This window comes from Elgaria multicarinata, chromosome 1, assembly GCF_023053635.1.
Source record: "Elgaria multicarinata webbii isolate HBS135686 ecotype San Diego chromosome 1, rElgMul1.1.pri, whole genome shotgun sequence".
Lineage (NCBI taxonomy): Eukaryota > Metazoa > Chordata > Lepidosauria > Squamata > Anguidae > Elgaria > Elgaria multicarinata.
In genome coordinates this window covers 819,606-846,680 of record NC_086171.1, presented here as the reverse complement: position 1 = coordinate 846,680, position 27,075 = coordinate 819,606, and the positions used below count along the sequence as shown (strand labels likewise).

The 27,075-nt window shown below is 62.0% G+C and overlaps 2 protein-coding genes across 2 annotated transcripts in view; one reads left to right on the top strand and one right to left on the bottom strand.

Annotated features, from left to right (window-relative positions):
* Window positions 1–109: 109 nt before the first annotated feature.
* Window positions 110–13,637, top strand: ATG9B (autophagy related 9B). Its single transcript, XM_063121680.1, has 15 exons — window positions 110–208; window positions 2,994–3,146; window positions 3,259–3,304; window positions 3,826–3,888; window positions 4,411–4,584; window positions 7,180–7,321; window positions 8,042–8,790; window positions 9,933–10,086; window positions 10,248–10,427; window positions 10,900–11,148; window positions 11,261–11,478; window positions 12,064–12,166; window positions 12,363–12,423; window positions 12,899–13,050; window positions 13,553–13,637. The coding sequence occupies exons 2-14, from the start codon at window positions 3,032–3,034 to the stop codon at window positions 13,018–13,020; spliced, it is 2,376 nt and encodes a 791-aa protein (XP_062977750.1). The 5' UTR covers window positions 110–208; window positions 2,994–3,031; the 3' UTR covers window positions 13,021–13,050; window positions 13,553–13,637.
* A 1,408-nt stretch (window positions 13,638–15,045) lies between these two features.
* Window positions 15,046–27,075, bottom strand: part of NOS3 (nitric oxide synthase 3) — a 34,603-nt gene continuing 22,573 nt past the window's right edge. Inside the window, exons 17-26 of the mRNA XM_063147561.1 lie at window positions 26,006–26,138; window positions 25,456–25,534; window positions 24,627–24,814; window positions 23,391–23,560; window positions 22,082–22,292; window positions 21,639–21,726; window positions 16,807–16,928; window positions 16,560–16,708; window positions 15,890–16,084; window positions 15,046–15,174 (exon numbers count right to left, since the gene is read on the bottom strand). Coding sequence (XP_063003631.1) covers window positions 15,046–15,174; window positions 15,890–16,084; window positions 16,560–16,708; window positions 16,807–16,928; window positions 21,639–21,726; window positions 22,082–22,292; window positions 23,391–23,560; window positions 24,627–24,814; window positions 25,456–25,534; window positions 26,006–26,138 — 1,464 coding nt within the window. The remainder of the gene's footprint in view (window positions 15,175–15,889; window positions 16,085–16,559; window positions 16,709–16,806; window positions 16,929–21,638; window positions 21,727–22,081; window positions 22,293–23,390; window positions 23,561–24,626; window positions 24,815–25,455; window positions 25,535–26,005; window positions 26,139–27,075) is intronic.

The following is a 27,075-nucleotide window of genomic DNA, read 5'->3' as shown; positions in this document are numbered from 1 at the left end:
CTTGGGAAACGACTCGGCAGCCCCGGTAGAGCTTTGGGCGAGGACTGTAGGCTGACAGCCGCTCCAGGGATGACAACACAGCCGGCACCAGCAGCCGGCTGATCCGGGGAGGCCCTCTGCTGCTCCCTGGCCTGCCAGCAAGTGTGGGGAGAGAAACTGGTCTGAGCGGATTCCTTCCGTCAGCCGTGCCTCGATCGCCATCCTGCAGGTAGTTTGTGGCAGGGAGCACGGAAGGAAGGGATGGCCCAGCAGGCTAGAGGCAGAGCCAGCGCCGCGCGAACCTCTGCTCCGGGCTCTGTGAGGGGGGCCTGGCCGGGCCCAGTTTCCCAGGTCTGCCTGGATGGCAGCTCTCCTCCCTGGCCCTCCCAGTTGCGGAGGAGCTCTGCCAAGCCCTGGGGACTCCAGCGGTGCCCATTGGCTGCCTTGCCGTTTGGGTTCCCCAGATGCCTGCGCCCCAGGGCCCAGCTGGCTCTCGGCCCCGGCCATCCTCGGCTCTCTCCTCCCACCCCACCCCTCGCCCCAGAAGAGCCACTTTCCATCATTTGCTGGTCGCTGCATGTTGGCACCCAGCTGCTCGGCCCTTCACCTCCCTCCCAAACGGGTGGGTTTCGGGTGCCCAGAGGCAGCTTAAAGTGGAGGGTGGCCCCTGCTGCAGGATCCCACTTCAGGCTCCGTGGCAGCTGGTGGGGGTGGGGGGAGGGTTCCCTCCCCACCTCCCATCTGTCTGGGGGGAGGGGGTTGGCGGTAGGACCTGTGGCTGCTTCTCCCCCTGTTTTGTCCACATTGGATGGGGCCGTCCTGCTCAAGGAGGCCGTAGGAGGTGGGTGTTCTTTGGCCACAGGCGGGAGCTACTCTACGGCTGGGGGACTGCCCCAGGAGGCAAGGCAGTACTGGGTAGTGGTGATGCAGAGCGGCTGGGGGGGAGCGGCAGCCGTGACCTGAGGCTTCCTTCGGCCTCCTCCAGCTGGCTCTCCACCAGGCGCCTGGCATGTTTACCCCGCTTGGGCTGTTTATAAGCTTGCTGCCCGGAGTATTTTTAGCTTGCGCCTGGTGGCTGCCCCCTTCCATATGCTGGGACGGGAGGAGCTACGGGCACATGATGGGACGGGAGGCGGGGCGGTGTGACGCATGTCCCTCGCCCCCACCTGGCTCAGCTGGGCCTTGGGAGGGGTTGTGTGGCTTAGCTGGTTTGGAGCTCTGGCCTCAGCCGGCCGCTTCTCCTTCTGGTCCGGCTTGGCCGCCTGCCTGCCCCAGGGTGAACCCCGCCTGCCCCAGGGTGAACCCTGCCTGCCTGCCTGTGGGTGGCTGCTGCGCTCTCAGCCCTGCCTCTGACCTGACCCGTCTCCCGTGACTCAGGCCTCTGGAGATGTGGGGCGGGGCTGTTTGCCGGCATCCTCCCCCACTGGGACATCAACAGGGGCAGGTCACGGCGCTTCCAGCCACCCTGGCGGGAGCTCCCAAGACACATCCCTTCGGCAGCTGACCCCAGCAGCGGCGGTAAAGAGGGGCCGGCAGGGATGCTGGCAGGGAGGGGAGGGGAGGCGGGGAGTCTAGGAGGGCTGATGGAAGGGGGGGCAGGGCGGGGGGAGACGCCAGACGGCTCCATAGTAAGTTACGTGCTCTGTATCCAGTCCGTCTCTGGCCGCAGAAACCACAAAGGGTCTCGTGTGGCACCATAAAGACTAGCAAAATGGTTCTGGCACAACTTTTGGTGGAACGCTTATGCCAGAATAAAGGTGCCCAGTCTTTAAGGTGCCAAAAGACACTTTGTTGTTTTGGCTATAGATCCTGATCCCCCACCGCTGCTGCTGCCGCCCCTCCCCAGGTTAAAAGGAAGGGCCTGGAGGACGTGCTGAGCAGAGCACCGCTCTGGTGCCTGGTGAGAGGCCCGCCTCCTCCTCCTCCTCCTCCTCCTCCTCCTCTCTGCTTGAGTATCCCGAAGTCTCTCTAAGCCACGAAGTCGCAGCTGGCCAGAGCTGACTCAGCAGGGCTAGCTGGAGCCCTGGAGCGGCTATGCAGGCCCTGTACCGCCCGGCCCGGCTCCGTGATGGGCGAGTCCTGGCTCTTGGCACCGTCCGGATGGCTTGGAGCGGGCTCCGGCCTCTTCTTGCTCCCACCGTAGCTTGGTGGGAGAGTTCAGGCGTTCCACGCAGGAGGCAGCAGCCAATGGGAAGCGCGCTTCCACGCCTGCCTGGGGCGCCGGAGGACTCCTGCCAGCGAAGAGCACCCAACCCTGGGGGGCTGGGTCCTGGGTCGAAGGCTCAGGCCTCCGCGTGGCAGCCTGGACTCTTCGGAAGGGCGCAGCAGAGTCTGGCCCGGGGGGGGGGTGTTGGGGGCTCTGCCCTGCTGCCCTCACTTGCGTGACGCTTCCCTGGAGCTCCCAGCACCCCCCTCCCCCGTTCTCTCTCTCTCTCTCTCTCTCTCCTGGTTTGCCTGGGTTGATCCGCCGGAGGAGCCGCTGCCGGATCCTGGGAGCAAGAGCACTGCGCGCTTCCTCCCTGTCCCCTCCTTCCACAAAGTCCCTTTGGGGAGGCTGCCTGCTCAGCTCACGCTTGGCCCGCAGGGTTCTTCCTGGCCTCGGAGGCCTGCCTGGTGCTCCTGAGTCAGGCCTGTGGCCAGCTGGAATGTCACCCAGGCAACTGCCCCTTCCTGACTCAGTGAGTGGCAGGAAATGCCAGGCAGGAGCCCGGCAGCTGGGCCTGAAGCGCTTCCTGTCGGGGCTGTGCCAGGCCTCCTTCCACCCTAAAAGGCAGGGGGCGTCTATGAGAGGGGAGGGGGCTTTGGCTTCGGGGAGCCCGGCTGTGCCGCGCAGGACCCTCCCCCAACGTCCTGAGCTCTAAGGGGGCAGCTGGGCAATTGGACCGGGGTGGCAGCAGCCGCTGCATGGGGCTGTGGGCTGTGTTTGCCTCCCGTGGGGTCCTGGGCCGGCTCTGCAGGAGGGGGTCCCTGTTGGGTGCCGTGGGGCTTCATCTGCTTCTGCCTCCCTTGGCCAGGCAGGGTCCCCGCGGAGTGGGGCAGCCCAGCGTCTGCCATGGCTGTGAGTGAGGAGCATTATGGTGACTACCATCGCCTGCCAGGCTATGAGGACGACTCTCCCCCTGAGGACGAGGAGGAGCTGCTGGTCCACGTCACCGAGGGGCTGAAAGGTACCTGGGTGCTGGGATCTGGGGCCTCCAAAGTGGGCGGGTCACAGAGCGGGAACGGGGGAGTGGGTGGGAGGGGGGCTTGCAGCCAAGCTGTCCCTTTCTCCCTTCCCAGATTCCTGGCATCACATCAAGAACTTGGACAACTTCTTCACCAAAATATCCTTCATGGTGTTGGCAAAGGGTCTCGGGAAGCCCACGCTGGCGGGGCTGGGATGAAAGGCAGCCGTCAGCAGGAGCCCTTTTCAAGCCATTCCCTTGGGAAACCGCTTTGAGTTGAGAGCTCTTTGGCATGTGTGGGGGGAGTTGGGAAACTTCTGCAGAGGGACTGGTTGAGAGAGAGACAGACAGAGAGAGAGAGAGCGGGCGGGCGTCAGCCGCCAGGCATTTCCAGGCGACCACTTAGGAGCATCTCTGCACATGAGCAGAATGCTGTTTGCCCTATGCTGCAGAGATGGGCCACCCAGCATGCTGGCCGCTTCCTGCGCAAGCTGGGGCTGCGTGGCTGAGGAATGGCTGAAGCCCCCCCCCCTCTTGGAGGCAGGCAGTGGGGGGGGCTTTGTGTCGGGGCGCCAGGGGGCTGCGTTTCCCCGGGCAGAACCATGGCATCCGGGGCAGGCAGGGGCTCCAAGGTGCTTCGGCGGAGTTGTGGCCATTTTCTTCCTTGACGGCCTCCCTACATCTACCATTTCCACCAGAAGAACGGCTTTGCCTGCATGATGCTCTCTGACGTCTTTGAGCTGGTGTAAGTAGCCAGAGACTGCTCTGTCCCTCTGGGCCTGCAAACGGTCGGCCTCCCCTTTCGCTGAAGGGCCGTGGGGGTCAGCCGGCTGCCTTCGGAGGAGACCTGGCCCCTGGGGAACAGCCGCTCTCGTCCTGTTCACATTTCTCTCCCTGGAGGTGGGGGGAGGAGGAAGCCAGGGCTGTTCTCCGGTTCTCCCTTCCCCCATGGGCTGGGGAGGAGGGGGGCGCTCCCCTCCACGTGCAAAAGGTTGTGTGTATGGACAGGGAGGCCCGGCTTTGGGTCTTGGATGAGGGGAGAGGGTGCTTGGCCTCTGGCTCACTGCTGCCCTAGGAGTTCTCTGCAGGGGCCTGGGCAGAAGGTCTGGAGCCTGGCGGAGGGAGGGCGAGGGGCCCCCGGAGCGAGGGAAGGGGCTGGCTCCTCCAATCGTGCCCCTCTGGAGTCGCCATCGGGGATGCCGCTGGGTTCCTGCTGGAGGGCTGGACCTGGCCGGGGCCCTTTGACCCCCTGGCGCTCTTTCCCCAGGCAGTTCCTGTTTGTGGTCACGTTCACCACCTTCTTGCTGTGCTGCGTGGAGTACGACGTGCTATTTGCCAACAGGCCTGTCAATCACACTCACCAGGGGGGGAGCCTTGTGCCCGATAGGAACAAGGTGACGCTGCCCGATGCCATCCTGCCCACGCCACAGTGCGCCCAGAGGTGAGCGGGGAGAGAAGCCCGGCTGCTGCACTCGGTCCTCGTCCAGGCTGGCTGCTTTGTGCTCTTTGACTTCCAAGTGAGATATGGGGGCGGGGGGAAAGAAACGGACCTCAGGCCCTGCTTTGTTGGTCCCTGGCCGACGGCTGCCTGGCCACTGTGTGAACAGAGCGCTGGACCAGATGGCCCCTTGGGTCTGATCCGTCCTCAGGGCTCTTCGGATGTCCTTATGACTGTGTGTGATCCACCTAAGGCCACTTGAAGTGGATTGTTTGCTCCCGAACACCCAGAGAATAAACGGGATGGGACAGGACGATAGTGGGGCTCTTATCTGTGCCTGTGCTTGCCCTGGGGGTGGGGGGAGGGGGGCAGCTATTCCGGGTGAATCAGCAAAGAGTTTAATCCCATGTCTGTGGCATCGGCAGGACAGCAGGGACAGGGGACGGTGCTGCCCCCGTGGCTTCCTGGCCGAAGGCACTGTCTCGTCTTCCCCCTTGGGAGGAAGGGCTCCTTGCGGCTTCCTGGCCTTGGGGTTTGCCTTGTGTGAAGGAGAACAGGGGAAGATCCTTCAACACCCCAGAGCGGCCTGGCTGGATCCGCCCCACGGTCCACCCAGGCCTCCACTCACAGCAGTGCTGGGCAAAGCAGAAGTTCTCAGGGGACCCAGAAGCCGGACAGGGGGCCAGCCACTCTCCCTCTTGGTTGTCCCCAGCATGCAGTGGCCAGTAGTATCTTGCCCCTGAACGTGGAGGTCCTGTTGAGCTTATCAGGTCTAACAGCTGTTCTCCCCAAACGCCCTTTTATGAAGCCAAGATGAGCAGTATCCCACGCAGGAGGGCTTTCTGTCACAGGGCTGCTTGGTCCTCTGTAGCAATGGGAAGAGAGTATGATTTGGGGGGGGGTGTAATGGGGGGGGCTTTCCCACCCTGTCCACCTGATGGGTTGCCTGTCCACCATCTGTGGCAGATGCCATTGGGTGAAGAAGGTCTTGAAAGGTTGTCATGCAGAGGAGGGCCAGGATCTCTTCTCGTTCATCGCAGAGTGCAGGATGCGGAATCATGGGCTCAAATGACAGGAAGCCAGATTCCGGCTGGACATCAGGAAAAACTTCCTGACTGTTAGAGCAGTACGACAACGGAAGCCATGACCTAGGGAGGTGGTGGGCGCTCCCACACTAGAGGCATTCAAGAGGCAGCCAGACAGCCATCTGTCAGGGATTATTTATTTATTTATTTATTTATTTATTTATTTGACTTATATACTGCTCCCATAGCCAGGGCTCTCTGGGCGGTTTACAGAAGCTTTCAGGTGGATTCCTGCACTAAGCAGGGGGTTGGACTTGATGACCTTGGAGGCCCCTTCCAACTCTTTAAGGAGAGGGTCTACAGTGTATCTATCAAATGGGTCTCTGTGCAGTTTCAAGTAATAAGATAGCACCTTGGTTTACAGAGACTAGTCTTAAATTTGAATGTAAATGCTTACCTGACTCTAATTTCTAATCCTCGTCTTCGATCAGCCCTTGCACAATTAAAGATGCAACAAATGAAAACATCAGTGCTAAAAGGGTGTTTTAATAAAATTCCTTCTGCCTCGAGGCTCTGCCCTTGCCGCAGTGGCAAAGTGGAGGATCTGCCTCATTGTCTGTTCTACTGCCCTGTCTATTCCCAAATTCATTCTAAATATTTAGATTGTTTTCTTGAGAAAAAGTCTAGCTGGTCCGATTCAGAAAGAAAACACTTTTTGTTTCCCTGCAATAGTGAGAGTCTCCGTTTGGCTTTGGCCGACTTCGCTCTTCCAGCCCAGATCATACATTTCTGACCTTGCAGAATGTGTTATTTGTTTTACCATTCTTTTTACTACGCTTGTTGTAACCGCTGGTCGAAACGATAAAGCGTTATCAAAATCTTATCTATCTACTATTCTATGATATGATTCTACGATTCTCTTAGGCTTCAGGGTCCCGTGACGAGACCTGTTTTCTTCAGGATCAAGTTTGGGTTTTTCTCTGGTTTTCAGTGAATTAATCGGATTTCTATTCCAAGTGCCTTTGATGTGCTTTGACAGGTTTGAATTGCCACGAGATATACGTATAGGTCAGTCGTACGAGGTTTAGGGCTGGGTGTGTGTGTTCTTAAAAGACCCAGAAATTGGAGCAGAGGCTGATCCTCTGTTCCTGTACCAAGCAGCCCTGACGCAGCGCAAGCTGTGGGGGCAGAAGTCCGGCGCGCCCTCCGCAGCGCTAGAGCAAGCCCTCCGCAGCTGTGGGCGGCACAGCCGCCAGGACCACGGGGGAGTTCAGATCTCCTTGGGACAGCTGCACTTCTGGCCACTTCACAGGGGTGGCCCAGCTTCCCTCGCGGTCAGCTGGGGGCTGGGTTCCTCCCCAGCCATGGCTGCCTTCTGAGCAGATGCCTGGCTGTGTTTGTGTGTAACCAGAGACGGACGCAGCCCTTGGAGTCTCCGTTGCACAACCGTCCTGCAAAACATGACCCCGAGGGTGTCCTGGGTGACCTGCCGCCGCCACCGCCTGGAGAGGGAGGGGGGCTGACGCTGCCTCTCTCTCTCTCTCTCTCTCTCTCTCTCTCCCCCCACTCCCAGGATCCGGGCCAGTGGCTGGATCATCTTCCTCCTGGTGATGGCTGCCACCTTCTGGCTCTACCGCTTGGTCAAGGTCCTCTGCAGCCTCCTGGGCTACTGGGAGATCCGTGCCTTTTACACCAAAGCCCTCAAGATCCCCTCGGTGAGTGAGCCAAGGGCAGGCTGGGCCGGGGCCCAGGGTGGTGGGTGGGACAGTTTGGCCTGGTGCAACACCCCCGCCCCGTCCCATGTTCCTGGGCAGGCAGCCTCCCTTGCCGCCACAGCCTGCCTTCACCCTGCGCTCCTTTTGGCTGGCATCCCAGCCCCACCTGCCACACTTTGCTAGGGTGCTGGCCCAGCCCTGATCCTCAGTTCCCCCAAATTACTTGCTTGCCATAAATTCTATTCACCTGCTCCTTACTCAAGAGAGGCGTCCCTCTTATCAATAAAAAGCAGGCGAATTAAGCCAGACGTGTGGGTCAGAGGGGGGAATGTGCCTGCCCACATGGGGCATGAGGCTCAGCCCCCTGGAGGCCCCCCGTTCTGCAGAGGCCTTGCTCCCTCCTTGCACGTCCCAGACTGTGTGGCTCAGTGGGTGTGCTGGGGGGTGGGGGGGAGACTGATGAGTGGGCATCTTGGCTCTTTCTTGGAGGCGGGGCTTGGACAGGGGCAGCTGAGCAAGGAATCGGGCTTGAATCGGGGAGAGGGGGGCGGCTCTTGCAGCCTGGAGGTTTCTGAGCTGACGGCAGCCAGACAGAGCCAGGCCCTGGGAGCAGAAGCCGGTGGCCTGGGGCGCCTGGCATCTCTGGGCCAGGCGGAGGAGCCCCCGCCCACCCGCCCGCCGCCTCACCGCCTCCCCCTCTGCCCCCCCCCGCCCGCCCAGGAGGAGCTGTGCAACTGCAGCTGGCAGGAGGTGCAGGCCCGGCTGATCTCCCTGCAGCGCGAGCAGCAGATGTGCGTGCACAAGCGGGAGCTGTCGGAGCTGGACATCCACCACCGCATCCTGCGCTTCAAGAACTACCTGGTGGCCATGGTGAACAAGTCGCTGCTGCCCGTCCGCTTCCAGCTGCCCCTGCTGGGCGAGGCGGTCTTCCTGACGCAGGGCCTCAAGTACAACCTGGAGCTGCTCTTCTTCTGGGGGCCCGGCTCCCTCTTCCAGGGCAAGTGGAACCTGCAGCCCCAGTACAAGCGGGCGGGGGCGCGCCTGGAGCTGGCCCGCCGGCTGGGGCGCAGCATGCTGCTGCTGGGGCTGGCCAACCTGCTGCTGTGCCCCTTCATCCTGGTGTGGCAGGTGCTGTACGCCTTCTTCAGCTACACGGAGGTGCTCAAGCGGGAGCCGGGCAGCCTGGGGGCCCGGCGCTGGTCCCTCTACGGCCGCCTCTACCTGCGCCACTTCAACGAGCTGGACCACGAGCTGCAGGCCCGCCTGAGCCGCGGCTACAAGCCGGCCTCCAAGTACATGAACTCCTTCACCAGCCCCCTGCTCACCCTGCTGGCCAAGAACGTCGGCTTCTTCGCCGGCTCCATCCTGGCCGTGCTCATCGCCCTCACCGTCTACGACGAGGACGTGCTCACGGTGCAGCACATCCTGACCGCCATCACCCTCCTGGGGCTCATCGTGACGGTGGCCAGGTAGGTGCGGACGCGCCTCTCTCGCTCTCAGCCCCGCAAAGGGCCATTGAGGCCACGGAGGCTTCGGTGGAATCGCTGCCAGGCCCCCCAGCCACTGCAGGGAGGAGGCCCTAACAAGCCTCGAAGCCCGACATGGCGTCCCAGCACGCTGGTGCCGAGGCCGACCCGAAAGCCTCCCACGAAGCAGTTGCGAAGGGAGCTTCACACGAAGGGAGCTAGAACTGGCCAGGAAATTGGCTTCTCTCCAGCTTGGACTTCATTTGGATGGCGGGTTTCTTTTCTGCTGCAGGTGTTAAAGGTTGCCTTGTGAATGGGTCACTCTGTTCATATCTCACATCCGTCTGGGCTTTGCGTAAAAGTGCCGTAGATCTACTGCGCCTCGTGCATTTTATGGCCTGTTGGCCCCACTGTTGAGGACTTTCCTCCTTCCTTCCTTCCTTCCTCTGTACCCCTATCTATCTATCTATCTATCGACCTGCTCCCGGAGGATTAGCCTTGCTGCAGCTGAAGCAGAGGCCGCTTCGCAAAAGCTGCCACACTGAATCTGTTCAGCGCAGCCTTGCCCCACCTCAGCCCTGCGGATCCCTGGAGCTAGCTCAGCTGGGGGTTCTGGGAGTTCTGGTCTGGAGGCCGTCCGGCTGGGGCAGGCTGGCTTAGTCTTGGAGGTGCGGGTGGGGTTTGGGTTTTACAGGAGAGACCAAGGCCTCTTCTTTGTGCCCTAAGATCATCCGGCTTCCCCAAGGACTCTTAAACAACCCACCGCTTCGGACCCCGGGTGGGGGGAGGTGCTCAGGGGCATTTGAAAGCTCAAAACTGCATCCGGAGACCCGGACTCGAGCCCGTCGACTCTGCTTTTGAACACGGAGAAGGAGTAGGATGGGGCCCATTAACGTCATTCCTAGCCAGCCGCAGTCAATGTCCAGCAAGTCGGAGGGCTCCCTGCAAAGGCCCACGTCGGGCAAGACCACCGTTCTCACCGGAAGCGTTTGGTCAACCCGTAGTCCCCGAAGCGTGTGGGGTCCTTTCGGCCAGGCGTTGCTGGCACCTCGTGTCTCCCCCTCTGCCTTGCTGTGCGGAGGGGCTGGGGGGTGTTGGTGCCCCCCTCGCTGCCCCCGGCCGACCCCCTGGCTCTCCCCTCACAGGTCATTCATCCCTGATGAACACCTGGTCTGGTGCCCGGAGCAGCTCTTGCAGTGCGTCTTGGCCCATATCCACTACATCCCTGACCACTGGCAGGGCAACGCCCACAAGTCGGAGACGCGGGAAGAGATGTCCCAGCTCTTCCAGTACAAGGCCGTGAGTAGCGGGCGGAGGGGGGGGAGGGCCTCGCAGGCAACACCCCCTCCCGCCGGTGGGACTGCGCTGCAGGCCGCACGCCTGAGCGTCTGGCTCCACCCGAGGCCCCCAGGGTGGGGCCCCCGTCCCCAGCCCGCGCTGACGGCCTCTTTTGGCCCCAGGTCTTCATCTTGGAGGAGCTCCTGAGCCCCATCGTGACGCCCTTCCTGCTCATCTTCGCCCTGCGCGCCAGAGCCCTGGACATCATCGACTTCTTCCGCAACTTCTCCGTCGAGGTGGTGGGTGTCGGGGACATCTGCTCCTTCGCCCAGCTTGACATCCGCAACCACGGCAACCCACAGGTACCGGAGGTGTGCCGGGGGTGCGCCGGAACTCGCTTGATCGTGGTGTTGCAGTGTGTGCAGCTGCGATAGATGCCCACAGCTGCCCCGCCTTCGCGGGCTGCGCTGAGGGGCAGTGGCCTGCCTTTGGGGTGGGCGTGCCTGGAGCTCAGGCCCCCTGTTCAGGGAAGGAATTAGGTCGGTGTGGAGTGACAATCCTTGCCTCGAGGGTCCTCACCTCGCCATCCCGTGTTACAGGTGGGGGAACGGAGGCTGAGCAGGGCTTCCACAGGGCAGCCAGAAAGCCACCACCCAACGGCCCCTTCTGGCCCCCTGGGCTGTTAGGGAACGGAGCCGTGTCAGCCTCTTCCTTTGCTTGGTTTTGCTCCTGCGCTCCTTCCCCTTGCAAACGTATGGGGAGCCGGGGGAGGGGGGTCCCGGAGGAACCACCCGAAATGCAGCCCCCCTCTTCTCCCGGGCTTCCCCCCTGCAGTGGTTGTCGCAGGGTCGGACGGAGGCCTCCGTCTACCAGCAGGCGGAGAACGGCAAGACGGAGCTGTCCCTCGTCCACTTCGCCATCACCAACCCCCGCTGGCAGCCGCCCCCCGAGAGCTCGCTCTTCATCGGGCATCTGAAGGAGAAGGTGCAGCAGGATGCGGCCCACGCCCCCCCTGCCCAGCGCCTCCTGGCCGAGGCCCCCTTAGGGGCCTCCTTCCTCTCCGATGAGGGGCCCAGCACCGTGGTGAGTATGGGGGCTCGCTCCCGGCAGGGGGGAGGGCGGAGGGGGGCTCCCTTTCCCCCTCGCGGGCGCTCCGTGGCTCTCCCTAACGCCTCCCTCCCTCCCGCCTCCGCAGCCGGACGCCCTTCTGGCCAGCGTCTTGGCTCATCCCGTCCTGGCAGCCGGAAGCCTGGCGCCCCTGGCCCCGCGACGGCCCTTCACCCAGCCCGGCAGCACAGCCAGCGCAGCCGCCAGCATCTTGGCCTCGCTCTCCTGCTCGCAGCTGCCCCGGCGCGGCTGCCCCCTGGGCGAGGATTCCGTGTACCGCAGCGACAGCACCCTCCTGGGGGACAGGTAAGGCGCGTGGCGTTTGGCAAGGCAGCCGGGGGTCACGTGGGGCTCCGGGGCAGAAAAGGACGCGGCTGGCGGAGGGGGTTCAAGCCTGCGAGCCTGCAAGAAGGGCTCGGCTGGGTCATGCGGGGCAGGGGGGCACCTGCGCTCTGACCTGGTCTCCAGCGCCTGCAGCCGGAAGCGAAGAGCCCAGGACACCCCCCCCCCAAGTGCAAAGGAGGGCCGTCACTGCTGCCGCCGGTTGCTGGCGCCTGGCAGTGGGTGGGAAGGAGCGCCGTGGGGGCAGGGCTCTGTGGCTTGGGCTGAAGAAGGGCTGGGCAAGCGGAGGGACAGTGGAGGCTGCCTCAGAGCCCCTTGGCTCCATCTAGCCCACTAGAGCCATCACGAACTGGCAGCATCCGCTCTCCCTCCAGGGCTTCAGGCAGGATTCTTTCCTCGCCCTGTCTGGAGATGCTGCCGGGCATCCAAACGGGGGGCCTCCCGCCTTTGCAACCAGGGGGTGGGGGGCCTCGGAGTCCGTGCTTGCCACGGCGGGGAGGGGGTGTTTCTGCCTGACGCGCCTGTTTCCGGCCTCTCCTTGCTTGGCAGCGTTGCTCCCCGTGAGAGGCGGCAGGCGCCCCTGACCCGCTCCGTCGTGCTGTCCGAGTTCGCTTCGGCCGAGATGAGCCTGCACGCCATTTACATGCATGAGGTGAGCGGTCACCCGGGGTTGGGCAGGAGCTGCGCCAGCAGAGCGCCATCTCTGCCTCCAGGGGGGAGGGGAGGTCCCCTGGTCGGCGCCTTTCTGTCCAGCGCGCTTTGGCACACCGGCGTCGGGGGAGGGGGGATCCCTGGCCTTGCCCCCGCCCCGCCTCTCGACACCCTCCTTCTCTCTCCTTCCCTTTCAGCTTCACCAGCAGCAGCAGCAAGCGCCCCCCTGCACTCCCTTGCAGCCTTCAGCACAAGCAGGTCAGAGCTGGGGAGGGTGGGGGTGGAGGGGTGGGGGGGCTGCCCTGCCCAGGACCCTCTTCCATTCCCTGGGCCCTGAAACTACCACCCCTGGGTGGCACTCGCAAAGTGTCCCTGCCGGGGGATCCCCACCCCCACCCCGGCTGTGAGAGGCAGAGCTTTTTGCCCGAGACCCCTTCCTTCCTTCCCCCTGACAGAGGCTTCTCCCCTCTGTTATTCTTGGAACGGGGGGCGGGGGGGGGGGTAGAATCCGTTTACTGCCCCACCCAAGCCCCTCATGTGGCAGCCAGACCCCGTTCCAGAAGTAGCAGCAGCGCCTGCCTCTCCCTTCTCAGAGTTGGGCGCTTGGCCTGCAAGGCCGGCCGGGGCAGGGTGAACGCCGGAGCGTTTCCTGCCAACCTCTAGGAGGTGTGGGGGGTGCGAGGACGGGCATGAGGACGGCGCCGTGTCTGACCCTGCTCGCACCTCCACGCAGCATCCACAAGGCCTTTGCACACGCGCAGCCAGGATGGAGGCCTCGGGGGCTGGGAAGAAGAGGAGCAGCAAGAAGAGGGGGGTCCTCAGGCCCAGCAGCCACTGCAGTGGGAGAAGAGCTAACCCTCTGCGGCGCTTCCCTGCCTTCTTGGCGTGAGTGTCCCACGGGCTCCTCTCCCCTGGCTGCGCAGGTTTGCCCTGAACTGGGTGCTGGGAGGGGGGGGGGCAATTCCAGCAGGGAGCTGCTGTTCCGGGGGGGGGGCACGGAGGCCCCTTTGCCACCCCGGTCTCCTGTCCCGTTTGAGTGGTTTTTGACCCAAAGGCGTGTATGCAAATGGAGTGAAGCCAAGAGGGGCCGTAGGCACTGTGAGGCGTTCGCAGCTCCTCCCCTAACCCTAACCCTCACAGCAGCTTTCCGTACCCGCAGGCCCCCCTCTCCCCCCCCACGGCCTGCCATTCTTTCCCTTGACACCCACCCCCTCCCCACGGGGACATCAGGAGGCGCCCGTCCCGGAGGGTTGCAGCCTGCCGGCCTTCTCCAGGAGCCGTCCCGTCTTGGCTTTCCATTATTGGCTGGCATTCTGAGCCTGGGGGCGGAGTTTGCCTGAATGAACGAGACGTTGCTCCTGACCCAACCTGGTCTTTCTCCTTGCAGGTTCCTGGGCAGCTGAAGGCTGCCGGGGCAGCAGCTCTCTGGGACCCCCCTCCCGCCACGGGCACGTGGCTCGCAGAGGTGGACGGTGTCCCCCGGCGGAGCAGGCGTGGATCGCAGGGGCCCCTGCCCTGGCTGTGGACTTTGCTGCGCCCAGTGGCCTCGTCAGTGTTGCGGGAGCCTCCCTGCTCACTTTGGGTGTGTTGCCCTTCTCGGGGGTGAATAAGCTACGGGCTGGATCAGGCCCTGCACGGTGCTACTCGTATTTATAGGATTCCTGTGGTCAATAGGGAATGGCTTGGGGAGGAAGCTGGGGGGCCCAGCGCCCTAAACCCCCCCCCCCATCCCTGGGGCAGCTGGGGAGCCCTCGGTTGCTGCCTGCTTTCTCCGTTGCTTCTCCATCCTTCCCTCTGCTCTGACAGGGGCGCCACCTGCGCTGGGCCAGGCACTGGCAGCACCTGGGCAGGTGGGCGGGGGGTGGTGGGGCGCTGGCCTTGCCTGTCTTGGTGCTCCCACCTCAGGACAGTTCTGGGACAATAAATGTTTACAGACGCGTCTAGCGAAGTCGTCCTGATTCCTGTGCATTTCGTTGGAACGCCGGGGGGCAGGGGGGAGAGGGGATGATGTAGTCCTGGGCCAAAAGTGTTGGGGGGGGGCAGCAATTTCTACACCAGTTGCTTTATCCCCATTTGCTAAAATGACTGGACTGAGACAGGGAGGCTCCTTCCCATTCGGACTGTGGGCGACACGCCGGCTTCATTGGCTCTGGGTGAAATTCCCTTAAAACGGAGGCAGGCAGACGGCAGGGCTAAACCTGCCCCTGGATTGCCAGGTAACTTGTGGTCGGTGAGCGAAGGACATCCGGCTCCCTTTTCTCCAGGGGTGGCGGCAGCAGCAGCAGCACGTCTTGGCCCCCTGCCCTAAACCCTGCTGCTGGAGTGGGGAAGGCAGAGAGCTTCAACCCGTTTTGGGACGCTGAACAAATTCCTGGGCTGAGAACTGTGTGTTATAGAGCACACACACACACACACACGGCAGATCCCACAGACCTGAAGTCTGCCCACTCCCGAGATAAAGCATGGCTCTGGCCGCCCCCCTTCCATGCTCCCTGACTGGCCCCAGGGGAGGTCATGCGCTCTCTCTACTTGGGTGCCTGGTTCGAACCCCAGCAGCATCTCTGGACAGGGCTGGGAAAGCATCCTGCCTGAAACCCGGGAGGGAAGGAGGGCCATTGCTGCTGCCGGTCTGTGTCAACAGCCCTGGGCCAGGCAGACGGAAGCTCTTGACTCTGTGAGGCAGCTCCTGTGGTCCTAGGGGAGGCTGCTGGCTTGCGTGCCCTCCCACGCCCCCCCCCCAATACAGAGGGGAAGGAGAGCCAGCCTCCTACTTCGAGGCACAGCGTGAGAAGCATCCAAGTGAAAATGAAAGGCTTTATTGCCCCCCCACCCCACCCCACCCCGTCACCCCTGAGAAGGGAGGGCAGAAACGGCGGCTGCTCAGGAGTCCGAGATCAGCAGGTTGCTCTTCCTCTTTTGCTGGGAGAACGACTGGCTGCGGATGCGAGACGCCACCTCTTGCGTGCGGAACGTCAGGCCAAAGATGTCCTCATGGTAGCGATTCTGGTCCTACAGCGGGAGAAAGAGGGAGGGGCTGGCTTGGGCCTGAGCCAGCAGCTATTTCTTGACCGGGGGGGGGGGGACCCACCTGCGTTAGTTGATGCCCTGTCCAGGAAACCCACCACCACCCCAGAGGAAGAAGAGGAGTCTCCCTGCAGTCAATGGCAGTGTGAGGGGGGCAGACGTCGCCCAAGGCCTGCAGCCAGTGGGGGAGAAAGGGCCAGAAAGCAGGCAGAGATCCAGGGAGGCCCTCGGAATTCCTTCCGTCTCACTGCAGGTGTTTAAAGGGGGGGGGGGAGGCCACAGCTCGCCCTGTCCGACACCTCTTGATTTTTCAGGACCAACGGAACGGTCAGAGCCTCCCTGGCCTGGGCCTGCTGGAGGAGGGGCTGCAGTTGACCGGAGCACGGAAGCTTTAGGTGCCAAGGAGGCTATTTGGTAAAGCCCTCTTGGGTGAAGGGAGAAACACCTGCAAGGCGGGAGCTTTTCCTTACACAAGGCAGCACTGCAAAGCCGTGCCCCTCCGTGCTGCCGGGAGCGGTCCAGCCTGTTCTCCTCTGCTGCATGTGGGGACCCCGGCCGCAGCTGGAGAGCCCAGGGAGTAGTGGTCCGGTTCAGCTGCCGACGACGTCACAGGGGTGGCCCATATCCTGCCCCATGGACACGAGCTGTAGCTTGGCCCCACCCTTGCCAAGCCCCACGGGCTACCCCGCCACACCCTTACCCGCAGTTCGGTGATGGTGTCTCCGGCCTCGGCCAGGGTCATCTTCCCTTCTTTGGCCAAGATTTGCTGGACCGTCTGCAGGACTCCAGTCGCCATGGTGACATCGCCACACACGTACATGTGTCCCTCCCGCCGGCACAGGGCCTCGAAGACGTAGGCTGCCAGTTGCATCCTCAGCAAGTCCTGGACGTAGGTCTGCGGGGGGGGGGGGAGGGGAGGGGGAGCGAAGAGAGGGGGCGTCCGGCTGGCAACTCCTGCTGGGCCTTAGTCGGAGCTGGGCTTTAGCCCTAGAGCCGGCTCTGAAGTCCAAGGCTCGGCCCCACAACCCCGGTTCTGTGTCGTCCCCCCCCAGCCTCTCGTTGCCCACTGCAGCCTGCCCTCACCCAGCTGGGGATATGTGGCTCTGAACTGCCCGGCCCCTCTCCTTTCAGAAATCAAGCAATGCTTAGGCTCCCCACAAATGTGTGGGAACCTGGAGGGGCCGGGCAGGAAGCCTTGACCGTCAAGCACAGCGGAGGCACAAATGTGTCCTCTGCCAAAGCCCTTCAAAGCTCTTGCTTCGAGAGCCGGCCAAGAGGCCGGGATTCTGGCCGCCCTTGCTTTTGGGGAGCCTGCTGTCCAGCCACTGCACAGTGCCGTTCCCTTGAAGGCCCGCCCCCGGCTGCGTTACCTTGGTGTAATCCGGGTCGCGGGAGAAGCCGGTGAGGACGTGGCTCAGGGCCCCCTTCTCCTGGGCCTCCTGGATCTCCTCCTTGTAGATGTGGTCGTGGCGGGAGCTGCGGCAGCCGAAGACCAGCGCCATCTCGCTGAGAGGGAGGCCTGGAAGAGCAGAGGGCGGTGGGTAGGGGGGCCGGGGCCGTCAGGGGCAGCCCCACTCCTGCAGCGCGCCCCCCGCCCCCCGTCCCGCCCTGACCCACCTTTGGCCTCCATGTCATGCGCACGTTGTTGCCAAAAGCTGCGGAAGGGGGCAATGCCGGTGCCGGGCCCCACCAAGATGCAGGGGGCCGTGGGGTCCTGCGGCAGCTGGAAGGTCGGGGCGCTGTGTCGGGCGGAGAAGTTCTTCAGTTTGTGGGTCGCAAGGAAGGGGGCAGCAGCTTCCGGGCGAGTTGAAGTGGGGCAAGGAAGGGCGCTCTCTCGCCTGCGCTTGGCGGGGGACCTGGCAGCCCTCTGCCTCCTGCTGGCCCCCCACCCGCTTCCCTCAAAGCCCTCTCCGCCACTCCTGCAGTCACACCAGGCCCACGCTCTGGACAAGGTGAAGCACAGCACGACCCTAAACACGTCTCCTCGGAGGTCAACCTCTGTGGCAAATAGTCCCCTGTAAGTGAGTTTAGGGATTGCAGCCTTTGGGGGCAGGGCCGTGTGACAAAGCAACTTTATTCAACCTTGAGAGGGGGATAAACGCCACGGCTTCATTTTAATTATTAAGTCCTGAGCGGAGAGGGAGAATGAGCACCCCAAGCTTCTGGGCTGTACGACCCTTGCACCCCGGGGTGGGGGGCTCCTTCGGGATCCTGAAGAAGCTCAGCACTCAAGGACCAGCAAAGAAGGACAAGGGTTTGGATGCAGATTTAGTCAGGTTGGAGATAACGGCACGAAGGGTCAAAAACCACCCAAAAACCACCAGTCAAATTGACACAAAACTGGGCAGCTTTGCACAGTACTTGGAAAGGACGAACTCTCCGCTAATGAAGTCCCAGACGACCTTTCCTCTGGCATCCATCTCGAGGCAGCGCTCGGCCGCCTCTGTTCCCAAAACCTGCTTTTTGTAACGCCCAATTTCTGGGCCCTTTCAGATAGCGTGGCGATACCACCTTTCAGTCGGCCTAATAAAGTTACTGATTGCCCTACTAGGGATGTTGGAGTTTTTCGTCTTCTCTCTCCAACAAGAACCGAACAGCGTATGCGAAGCTCCCGATGCCATCCAGCTACAACCAGGCCCAGCCAGGGCCCCGACCAGGGACTATCAGGCCATTTAATGACGGGCACCGCCAAGGGCTTGTGCGCCCAGGTCCGCTCTGGCTGTAAAGAAGGTCTCTCTACCGGGAGGTGTAAAATGCAACTCTTGCCACAACATTTCCAGGACCGGGAAGAACAGCTGCCATCACACGCGCCCCCGGATTTGCTCACGGACGGCAGGTTACGAAAACGTGGCTCTGAGCCACAATTACACTTCCCAACATCAGAAGTTTTAAACGTTGGAATTAGTTTTATGTATTTTATGGTGTTTTTATTTGTGTTGTACCCCACCTTGAGGGAGAGGCGGGTAACAAACAAATTATTATTATTATTATTATTATTATTATTATAAGAGCCCTGAGGCTGGATCAGACCAAGGGTCCATCCAGCCCAGCACTCCGTTCACACAGCGGCCAGGCAGCTGTCAATCAGGGACCCACAAAGCAGGACATGGTGCAACAGCACCCTCTCACCCATGTTCCCCAGCAACTGGTGCACACAGTCGTACTGCCTCTGACAATGACACTAGCACTTAGCCACCAGGGCTCGTAGCCATGGGTAGCCTTCTCCTCCGGGAATTGATCCAACCCCCTTTTAAAGCCATCCATAAGAACATCATCCATCACTCTTGCCAAGACTACAAGATGCATTGGTCCTCTTCTAGTGACTACAGATCCCATCATGCACTGCTCTTCATCTAGCTTTGGTAACTTCAGCATACATAGGGAAGGGCCTACACAGCACTATTCCTTTGCACCACCCATGACCCAAATCCCCAAGGGGACACACACACGAACGCACATATATGTAGCACATCTCTGCCAAATGAAACAGCAAGCTACACATCTTTAGAGACACACAAAGAGCACAAACCAACAAGGCAGCCGCTTTGCACGGACGAGGGCCGGTCGCCAGAGGCAACGGCGTCTGCTTTGTTCCTCGGCCGCCTGCCTTGCAAGCACCAAGAATGCTTAAGCAAAGCACAAATGAGTGAGAGAACCAATGGGCCTTGATTGGGAGGAGGCGCATGGCTGCCGCCTCTGCCTCCGACAGCCGTCCCTGTCCTCCACCCAGTGCACAGCGCAAGAGGATGGTGGCCAACGAGGGCCACATCCTGGGAGCCCCACGCAAACGCTCTCAAGCCACAGAGACCAGGAAGGCCCACAGAGAAACAGGAAGGCTGAGGACATGCAAGGCCAGCTCAGCAAAGATGACTGGTTTACTTCTTTATTTACAATATTTATACTCCGCTCCCCATTCAAAATTTCTGAGCGGCGTACAAGATAAAATGAAATAAAAACAGAACAAAACACCTTAAAATAGATTTTTAAAGCAAAATGAAAGATAATGGCAGCAAGAACAGCAATAATAATAAATAAATGGTCCGCCAAAGTGGTTTAAAAATAAAAGCGCTGCCAGACGCAGCAGCCCCCGCAACCAGGAAAGCAAAAATACCCAGGAATGCAGCAGCGTACACAAGTTTTGTTTTGCGTTAAAGGGAGAGAAAGGCCGGCCTGCAGAACCCACAAGCAGGGATTTCAAAACAAAACATCGCCATGGAGGCGGAGGAGTTAAAAGAATTCGTTGCCGCGCCAGCGCACCCTCACTCAGACAAGCAAAGCAGCTTGAAGAATCATCTTAAAAACTGCCAGGCGAGGGCAGGCCCTGCATTCATTGCGACACCCACCCACACAGGCCAGGCAGACACAGCAGTTTTAAAAAACTTTTTTAAAAGGATGGGTGCCTATCTGAGACGGTGAACGTGGAAGTACGACCGAGACACACGTGGATTCTGAAGGAGAAGAAAAACACCCACCCACCGTCTCCACTGGAGTCCTTGGGCTTTTGTTTGCACTGAGGGCCTGAGTGCTGCTGCTGCTCTCAGGCCCACATACACAAGACGCCCTCAGTCTTACAAAGGAATCGGAAACGGCCCACCCATCTCTTGCACCACTGTGCATGGGCAGAAAAATACTCTAAAAGGGTGAGTGGCTGGGGGCACCTGCTTCCCTGCCCCTTTCCTGGTCCCTTTCCAGGGCCCTGACGTCGTCTGGCACAGCGGCTACAATTTAAGACCATATCTGGCCCTGGGCCAGGTCGGAATGGTCAGTGGCCACCGTCCCGCCCCTCCTGCCTTCTTTACGCTGCGGCTGAGCTAAGGAGCAGAGCGGGAAGAAGGAGGCGCCCGTGCGAAACGGGGAAGGAGGGGCACCCTTGCACCTGCGCCGGCTGGAAGACCGATCAGGGCCACTGATAAGAGACACCGCGCATTCTGGCCAGTGCAACCGACGAACATGCGCACGGGCCCTGCTGGATCAGACCAAGGGCCTGACTAGCCCAGCCGACCAGCTGTTGACTGGGAACTCACAAGCAGGATGCCAAATGCAACAGCACCCTCCCACCCATGTTCCCCAGCATGTTCCCCAGCAGCTGGTGCACACAGCCATGCTGGCTCTGATCCTGAGGCAGCGCACAGTCATCAGGACAAGTAGCCACGGGTCGCCTTCACCTCCCGGATTCTGCCTAACCCCCCTTCTAAAGCCTTCCAAACTGGTGGCCATCGCGATGTCTTGGGAGTCGCAAATTCCACGCGTGGAGAAGTCCTTCCTTTTATCTGTCCAGAATCTCCCACCAATCATCTTCACGGGATAAAGACCCTGCGTGCTTCTAGTATTATGGGCGAGGGAGAAAACATGTTCCCCACCCCCCCACCCCAGTATGGGCCCTGGCAGTTTGACTCCGGAGGGAGGCCAAACGGCGCTCTGCACCCCACCCACCCCAATTAAAGGTCCACACCTGAGCTACTGACAGTCCCACACAAACTCTACGGCTATGAAACCCTGGATCCGTCGTCCCCCATCCCAGGGCTGGTGTGGGTCAGAGGCTTCCTCCAGCACACCAGGGCCGTTCCTTCCGTTCCGACTCGTATGCCTTTAAGAGCTGCAGGGCAAAAAGCAGCTGGCCCAAGGCGCCCACCCAGGGGTGCCCAGGATCCCCAGCCAAGCTGCAGAAGCCCCCCCAAGCTCTTCGGCGGAGCACTGGGCAGCCACGGCCGCCTCTGTCACGAAGGGGCCCTCCCTCGCCTGTTCTGGGCAACGCCTGCTGGGTGCAGCCAAACCCAGGCATTTTGAACAAAGCAAACGGTGGGGGGGGAGGCCTGAGACCAGCAACTGACGTCCCAGGTGAAGCACGCAGCGGGCGCCCCCAGCCCCAAACCCGAAGGGCAGATCTAGGCAGAGGCCTTTGGTAAACCGGGGGGGGGGGGGGCATTTTGCCCCTATTTTCCATTTAATGAAGAAGCAACACCCCCACACACCTCACGGGATCTTAAGAAGCAGAAATATTTATTACATTTATATCCAGCCCTTTTCCCTCCAAGGAACCCAAGGCAGTGTACATAATCCTCCTCCTCCTCTCCATGTTATCCTCACAACAACCCTGTGAGGTAGGCTTGGCTGAGAGTCTGAGTGGCCCAAAGTCACCCAGTGGGCTTCCATGGCCGAGTGGGGACTAGAACCTGGACCTCCCGACTCCCAGCCCAACACCTTAGCCACTACGCCACGCTGGCTTTTATGCCCCAAATATTTCCTTTTTCTTTTTCTTCCCCCCCACTGGATCACTGGCTTCCTGGGACGTCCTGTGGCCCCTGGTCAAGAAGGCCCCCCGGGGGGGGCGTTTCTTCCCCTCTGCCTTCCTCACGGAAACAGCTCCAAGGCCGGATCAAACCCGGTATCAAACCCCCCAAAGGGGGCCGCTCCCTCCCTCCCTCCCTCCCCAGACAGGCTGCTCTTACCCTCGCACAAACGCAGGCACCATCTCTCCTGGCGACAGCTGGGAAAGCCAGGCTGAACAGACGCCGTAGTGCAGGGGGCCCTTCCCATCTGTGGGGCAAAATGGAGAAGGCGGCCGCGTGAGCGGTAGCAGCGACGGCGGTAGCAGCAGCCCCCGCAGACTGGCTTTCTTCCCTGCTCCATTTTCTACAGGATGCTGGACTCAGCCCAGCCCTGTGGGGGCCCCGGTTCTCCAGCCCCCCCCAACCCCCCCCCCCCAGCAGAGTGCTGCCACCCACAGGGCTTCAGGCCCTGGTTCCCCCTCCCCAAACACCTGGCAGCCATCCGTAACCCCTGCTCTGCCCTCCTGAGCCGCTAACAGCCCCCCCCCCGGCGCTCCAGCCCCTCCTGCCGCAGAGGCTGCGGCACCCCCACCCCCCTCCACAGGCGGGGCCCCCGCTCTCACCCTGGCTGTGGTAGTTGAGCACGGCGACCGTCAGGTGCATCTGCCCCGGGTGGGCATCCGGGGAGGAGCTGATGGAGTAGTAGCGGGCCTGGAGCAAGGGCAGCTGGGTGAGGAGGAAGGAGGCAGGCAAGGGCACCGAGGGGAATTCCTCCAGCACCTCCACCGTCGTGGGGCAGCGGAACCACTTCCACTCCTCGTACAGAAGGGAATCCTGGAGGCGGCGGAGGAACCAGGTGAGGGCAAGGATGCGCCGGACCGGGGTGCGTGGGTGGGGGCGGTGGCGGCGGCACCTGCTGCTGACACCACGCCCCAGAGAGCGCCTCCAAGCACGTCCCGAGCCGCAGGAAAGGAGCTCTGGGCAGCGCGGAGGAGGCCGGCAACCTTCCGGCCTTCCTTTCGACCACGGCCCCCCACCCCCCACCCCCAGCTCTCGCCTTCCGAGTTGAGCCCGCTGCTGCCTTTCCACGTCTAACGTGACTATGAAGCCCCGTCTTGTGGTTTGCAGACTGGGCTTCTGTTCCCCTGGCCTTGCCTCCCGTGCGCGCGCAGACCAGCACCCTATTCTGGACGCCACCTTTTAAGGAAAGGGCCCGGAACTGTGGAGGCTCCAGAGACACCAAAGCGAAGCGCACCAGTCTTGTAAAGCCCGAGATGTGACGTGGCTTTTCGGCCTGGCAGAGGAAGCTCCAAGCGGAGCATTCGCCATGTGCCGCGTCTGGGGAAACCGCTGGGAGAAAACTAGAGTTCACTCGAGGGCGCGTTCAGATGGACGGGAAGCCCACGTGCAACACCAGCGCTGGGAACGCGCCACTCCTCGCAGCAGGACGTCACGTTCTTCCGGGATCAGACAAGGGGGCAACGCAGGGGAAGCCTGCTGGCCACAGGGGCTCTCAAGTTCAGAGGCCACGGAGGCTTCCAAAGGGGGCCTCCCTTGCCCCCCCCCCGCCTGCCTGCGGGATTCCCTGCGGCATCTCCTTGGCCACTGTGGATGCAGGAGGCTGAGCCAGGGGTGGACCTGGGTTTGAAGAGACGCACGTGGGGGTCGGGAGTTTTAAGACATCTGCCTTTGCCAGGGGCTTAAAATGGGACACACACACCCCTTTCCCATCGGTTTCCATCTGGCCTCTGCCCCTCCCTAACGCTCCTCCGAAGAGGACAGACTTGGGGTGCGGAAGGCAGACTAAGCCCCCAAGCAGGGTGTGTGCGGTGCACATAAACCCCAGGCCCCGGACCCTCCTCAGTAGGGGGAATACAGCGTGCCTCTCCCCACACCTGACCCCCGGGCCCCATCCACCAAAGCCAGACCCACCTGGCTGAGTCGGTGCAGCTTCTCCTTGTGGGCGGGGTCTTCCGCCAGCGTGGCCAGGAGCTGAAGCAGCTGGGGGCTGGGGGGCGTCGTGATGTCCAGGAAGAAGGTGAGGGCCTGGCGCAGCGTGCAGGGGGGCAAGCGGTGAACGGGGACCCACAAGCGTTTCGTGCCTGGCAAGAGGAGGGAGGGAGGGAGGGAGGGGAGGGAGCTGAGCAGCGCTCACACCTCCACGCCGCCCCCTCCCTGCCGCCAGGAGAAAAGGGGGGAGCTCTCCTGCAGCCCCAAGGACTCTCATCCAGCACCCCTCTGTGAAGGGGTGTGGGGGTCTCACTTTGAGCCTCTCAAATGATGGGAAATCAGCCCACAAGTGCCCTCACCTGCCCCCCCCCCAACCACCCCCAGCTGTCTACTCCTCTCCCTCATCTCCAGGTCAGGAAAATTGGGCTCCAGGTGTGTGTGTGGGGGGGAGCCTGCCAATGACCACTGACATGGCTCAGAGACGGTTCACTGGGTGAGGGTCCCTCTTCTCCCCCCTCCCGCCCCAGACACATTCCTTTGGGTGAAAGCAGGGAGGAGCCCCAGGCCCAAAATCAGCAGGCCGGGGGGGCGGGGGCCTTCCTTGACAGGAGCTTACTCTCAAGGCCTTGCGGCTGGGGAAGGCGCACACTGCTTTGAGGCGGGGGTCACAGCCTGTGAGAAGTGAAAGGTTAACCTGCCCCCCCCTTGCAGTGGGCAGCAATCTCTTTTGGTGGAGGGTAGGTGGTTTAATGACACGCAAATTCGTGAAGCGTTCCATATATTGTATTTCATATCATGTTTTTCTACTGTTTGTTTTATACTTTGGTTTTAATTTTTGTGAATCTCCCTGAATGCTTCGGCTATTGGGCGGTATAAAAATGCAACTAATAAATAAATAAATAAACTCCCAAAGTCTTCACGAAGCCATTTTATCTCAAGCCTCTCTGGTCCGGGGGACCTTTTACGTGAAGGGGCTCCTCTCAGATGGCCCCTGACTCAGATGCCGCCTGCTGAGCCAGGGGCACGGGAAGGGCTCCGGCTCATCCACGGGCCACCCCCAACCTTAGCCCAGCGTAGAGCCATGGCCCCCAGGGGGCCCACCCCTGCCCAGCACGCAAGGGGCACCCTCACCCCAACTGGCCCTGCTGCAGGCGCCACCCCAGAGGGCAGCCCAGAGGGCACCCGCCGGCCCGCGAAGCCGCGGCCGGAGACACCCACCGTCTGCCCCGCTCTCCAGGGTCTCCACGGCAACCGACTCCCCAGCAGGCGGGGGGTCCTCCACGCGCTCCAGCAGCGCCTCCACCAGCTCCCTCCTGTTGGCGGGGAAGATGCCCACGTGGTCACCCGGCTGGTACAGCAGCTCCGGCTGATCGCCCGTCTGCAGCTGGACAAGGATGGTGGCCCGGCTGTGTGGAGGAGGAAGAGGAGGAGGAGGAGGAGGAAGAGGGCGGTCAGGCCCCACTAGGGGCTGTGGAGCAAGACGGCGCGGCCTCGTACCAGCCTTCCCCCCAACACACACCCCAAATCCGGCCAAGGGTGTGCGAGAGGCGCACAAGGGGAAGCCCAAAGCGCCGGCCTTTCGCTCGCGTAGGCCGCTCAGGCGTTCCTGATCTGCTGGGCGCAGATGGCCGGACCGCCCTGCCTGCCGCTGAGCTGAGCCAGGCCCATTCCAGATGGTTCGAGCAGCCACCTCCTCGTCCAGACATCCGAGCTGCCGCTCGCCATACAGGAACGGGGAAGGAGGGGGGATTTCTTCTTGCCATCCAGGCTGGCAAGAGAGCTTCTGTCACCCTTCTTTGCTGACCTCTGACCGGCTACCTGTCAGCGGCCTCCTGCAAGGGTCGGGGGTCCCTTCCTTCTCCCAGCCAGGACCCTCAGGGACCCCTGACCCTATAACAACCAAGGGCCCTGGGGCACCGTCAGGACTGGCCAGTGCGTCCTGGCCGGCTTCCGTGGATGCAGCGTGACGGTGGGGGTGGGGGGGCTAGGCAGATTCCCTCCCTCCTTCCCTCCGGAGAGGGCCGACATTCCCTTCCGGACTTCTCACCTGGATTCTGGGCTCTGCAGGTTCTTGACAGAGAGGATGTGGCACGGAACCACCTTCCGCTTGTGCACGCGGGTCAAACCTGATGGTGCCCCCCCCCAAAATGACAGGTTCAGTGGCGGCGAGGAAGGGGGGTCCCTGTCACGCTTTGCTTTGTCCACGGGGAGAGGTGGGGCAACACGGAAGCCGGGGCTTCCCTGAGCCAGGAGGCAACTCTCAGCGCCGGGGCTCATGTGCCACTGGAGGCGTGAGAAGGGCCTCTGGGGATGCGCAGAGCACGTCTCCCTCATCGTGCGCCCCTGAAAGGAAAAGCCTGGATGTCCTGGCTCCAAGCACCGCCCCCCGCCTCCTCCTTGGAGGCCCTGACCAGAGGGGCCCTGGGAGAGGCAGAGCCCACAGCTGGGGTGGGGTGGGCTGCTTCTCTGGGGCAGCTGGAGGGGAGGGGTGCTGGACTGGGAAGGGCGGCCCAACTGCACAGCAGTTCCAGAGGGGCGGCCTGGCCTGGCCCAGTGCCCCCCCACCTCAGCCTCCCTCCTCCCTTTCTCCCCCCTACCTGCCAGCAGGTCAAAGGTGCCAGAGGAGGCGGCCAGGCGGTGCCTGCTGCGCTTCCAGCTGCAGCGGCTGCTGAAGACATCGGCGGCGGCGGCCTCCGGCGGGGACTCCACGCAGAAAGTGATGCAGGCAGCCTGGCCGGGGGGGGGGGGGGAAGAGGAGGAAGAGGAGGAGGAGGAGGAAGCCAAGATCAGAACGGAGGCGCACTGGCCGGGCCCTCTCTGGAGGCCAGCCACGCAGCAGGGGCCACGCCAGAAGAGCCAGCTGTCCACACGGACTTGTTTCTGGAGGGTGGAGACACGCCACTGCTGTGAACTGGCAGGAACAGAAGGCCTGCCTTCCATGCAGACAGACAACGCATGGACGTCCGAACCAGCTGGAGTGGACCCCTCTCCCCCCACCCCACCGTCACCACCACCACCACCACGCTGCCGTCTGTCCAGCACCACCACCACCACCCCGTTGGCAAGCCCTGTGTGCCCTTCCCAGTCGTGCCTCCAGGGGGCGGCAGCGCCCTGCATGCCCTGCTGAAGCCAAAAAGCAAGGGGGGGGTGGCGTTTCGGAAGAAGGGGCCTGTGGCAGTTCTGTACGCCCCTCCGGCTCCCTTCACACCAGTCCCTCTGCCCCCCTCCTGTCCCCCCACCCGCCAGATGCCATGTTCCGATGCAGCCGTCTAGGGTGGGCGCTCAGCTACCAACAGCCGTGAGACTGCAGGGTTCATGTTCTAAACAGATCTCGCCCGGGTAAGACTTTACAGGCAACACGTAGATGTGACAAGGGAGCCCAGCATCTCTTTGGCTAAAGAGTGACCGGGGGTGGGGGGGCATTTGGGGGGGAGGGCTTAACCCTTTCCCTGACCTGAATTGAGCCCCCAAAGCTGCTACTTGGCACGTAGAGCAAGGGGGGCGGGTGGGGAGAGACTGGACCCTCCAGTTGGAGGTGCTGCCATCCGTCATTTGAAGGATGCGGAGGCCAAGGGGGCCCCCATTTCACCACAGCTCCCTCCAACTCCAACCTGCCCCCAGATCAGGTTTTTATTCCCCCAAAAGCCAGAGAGCAACAGCTGCTGCC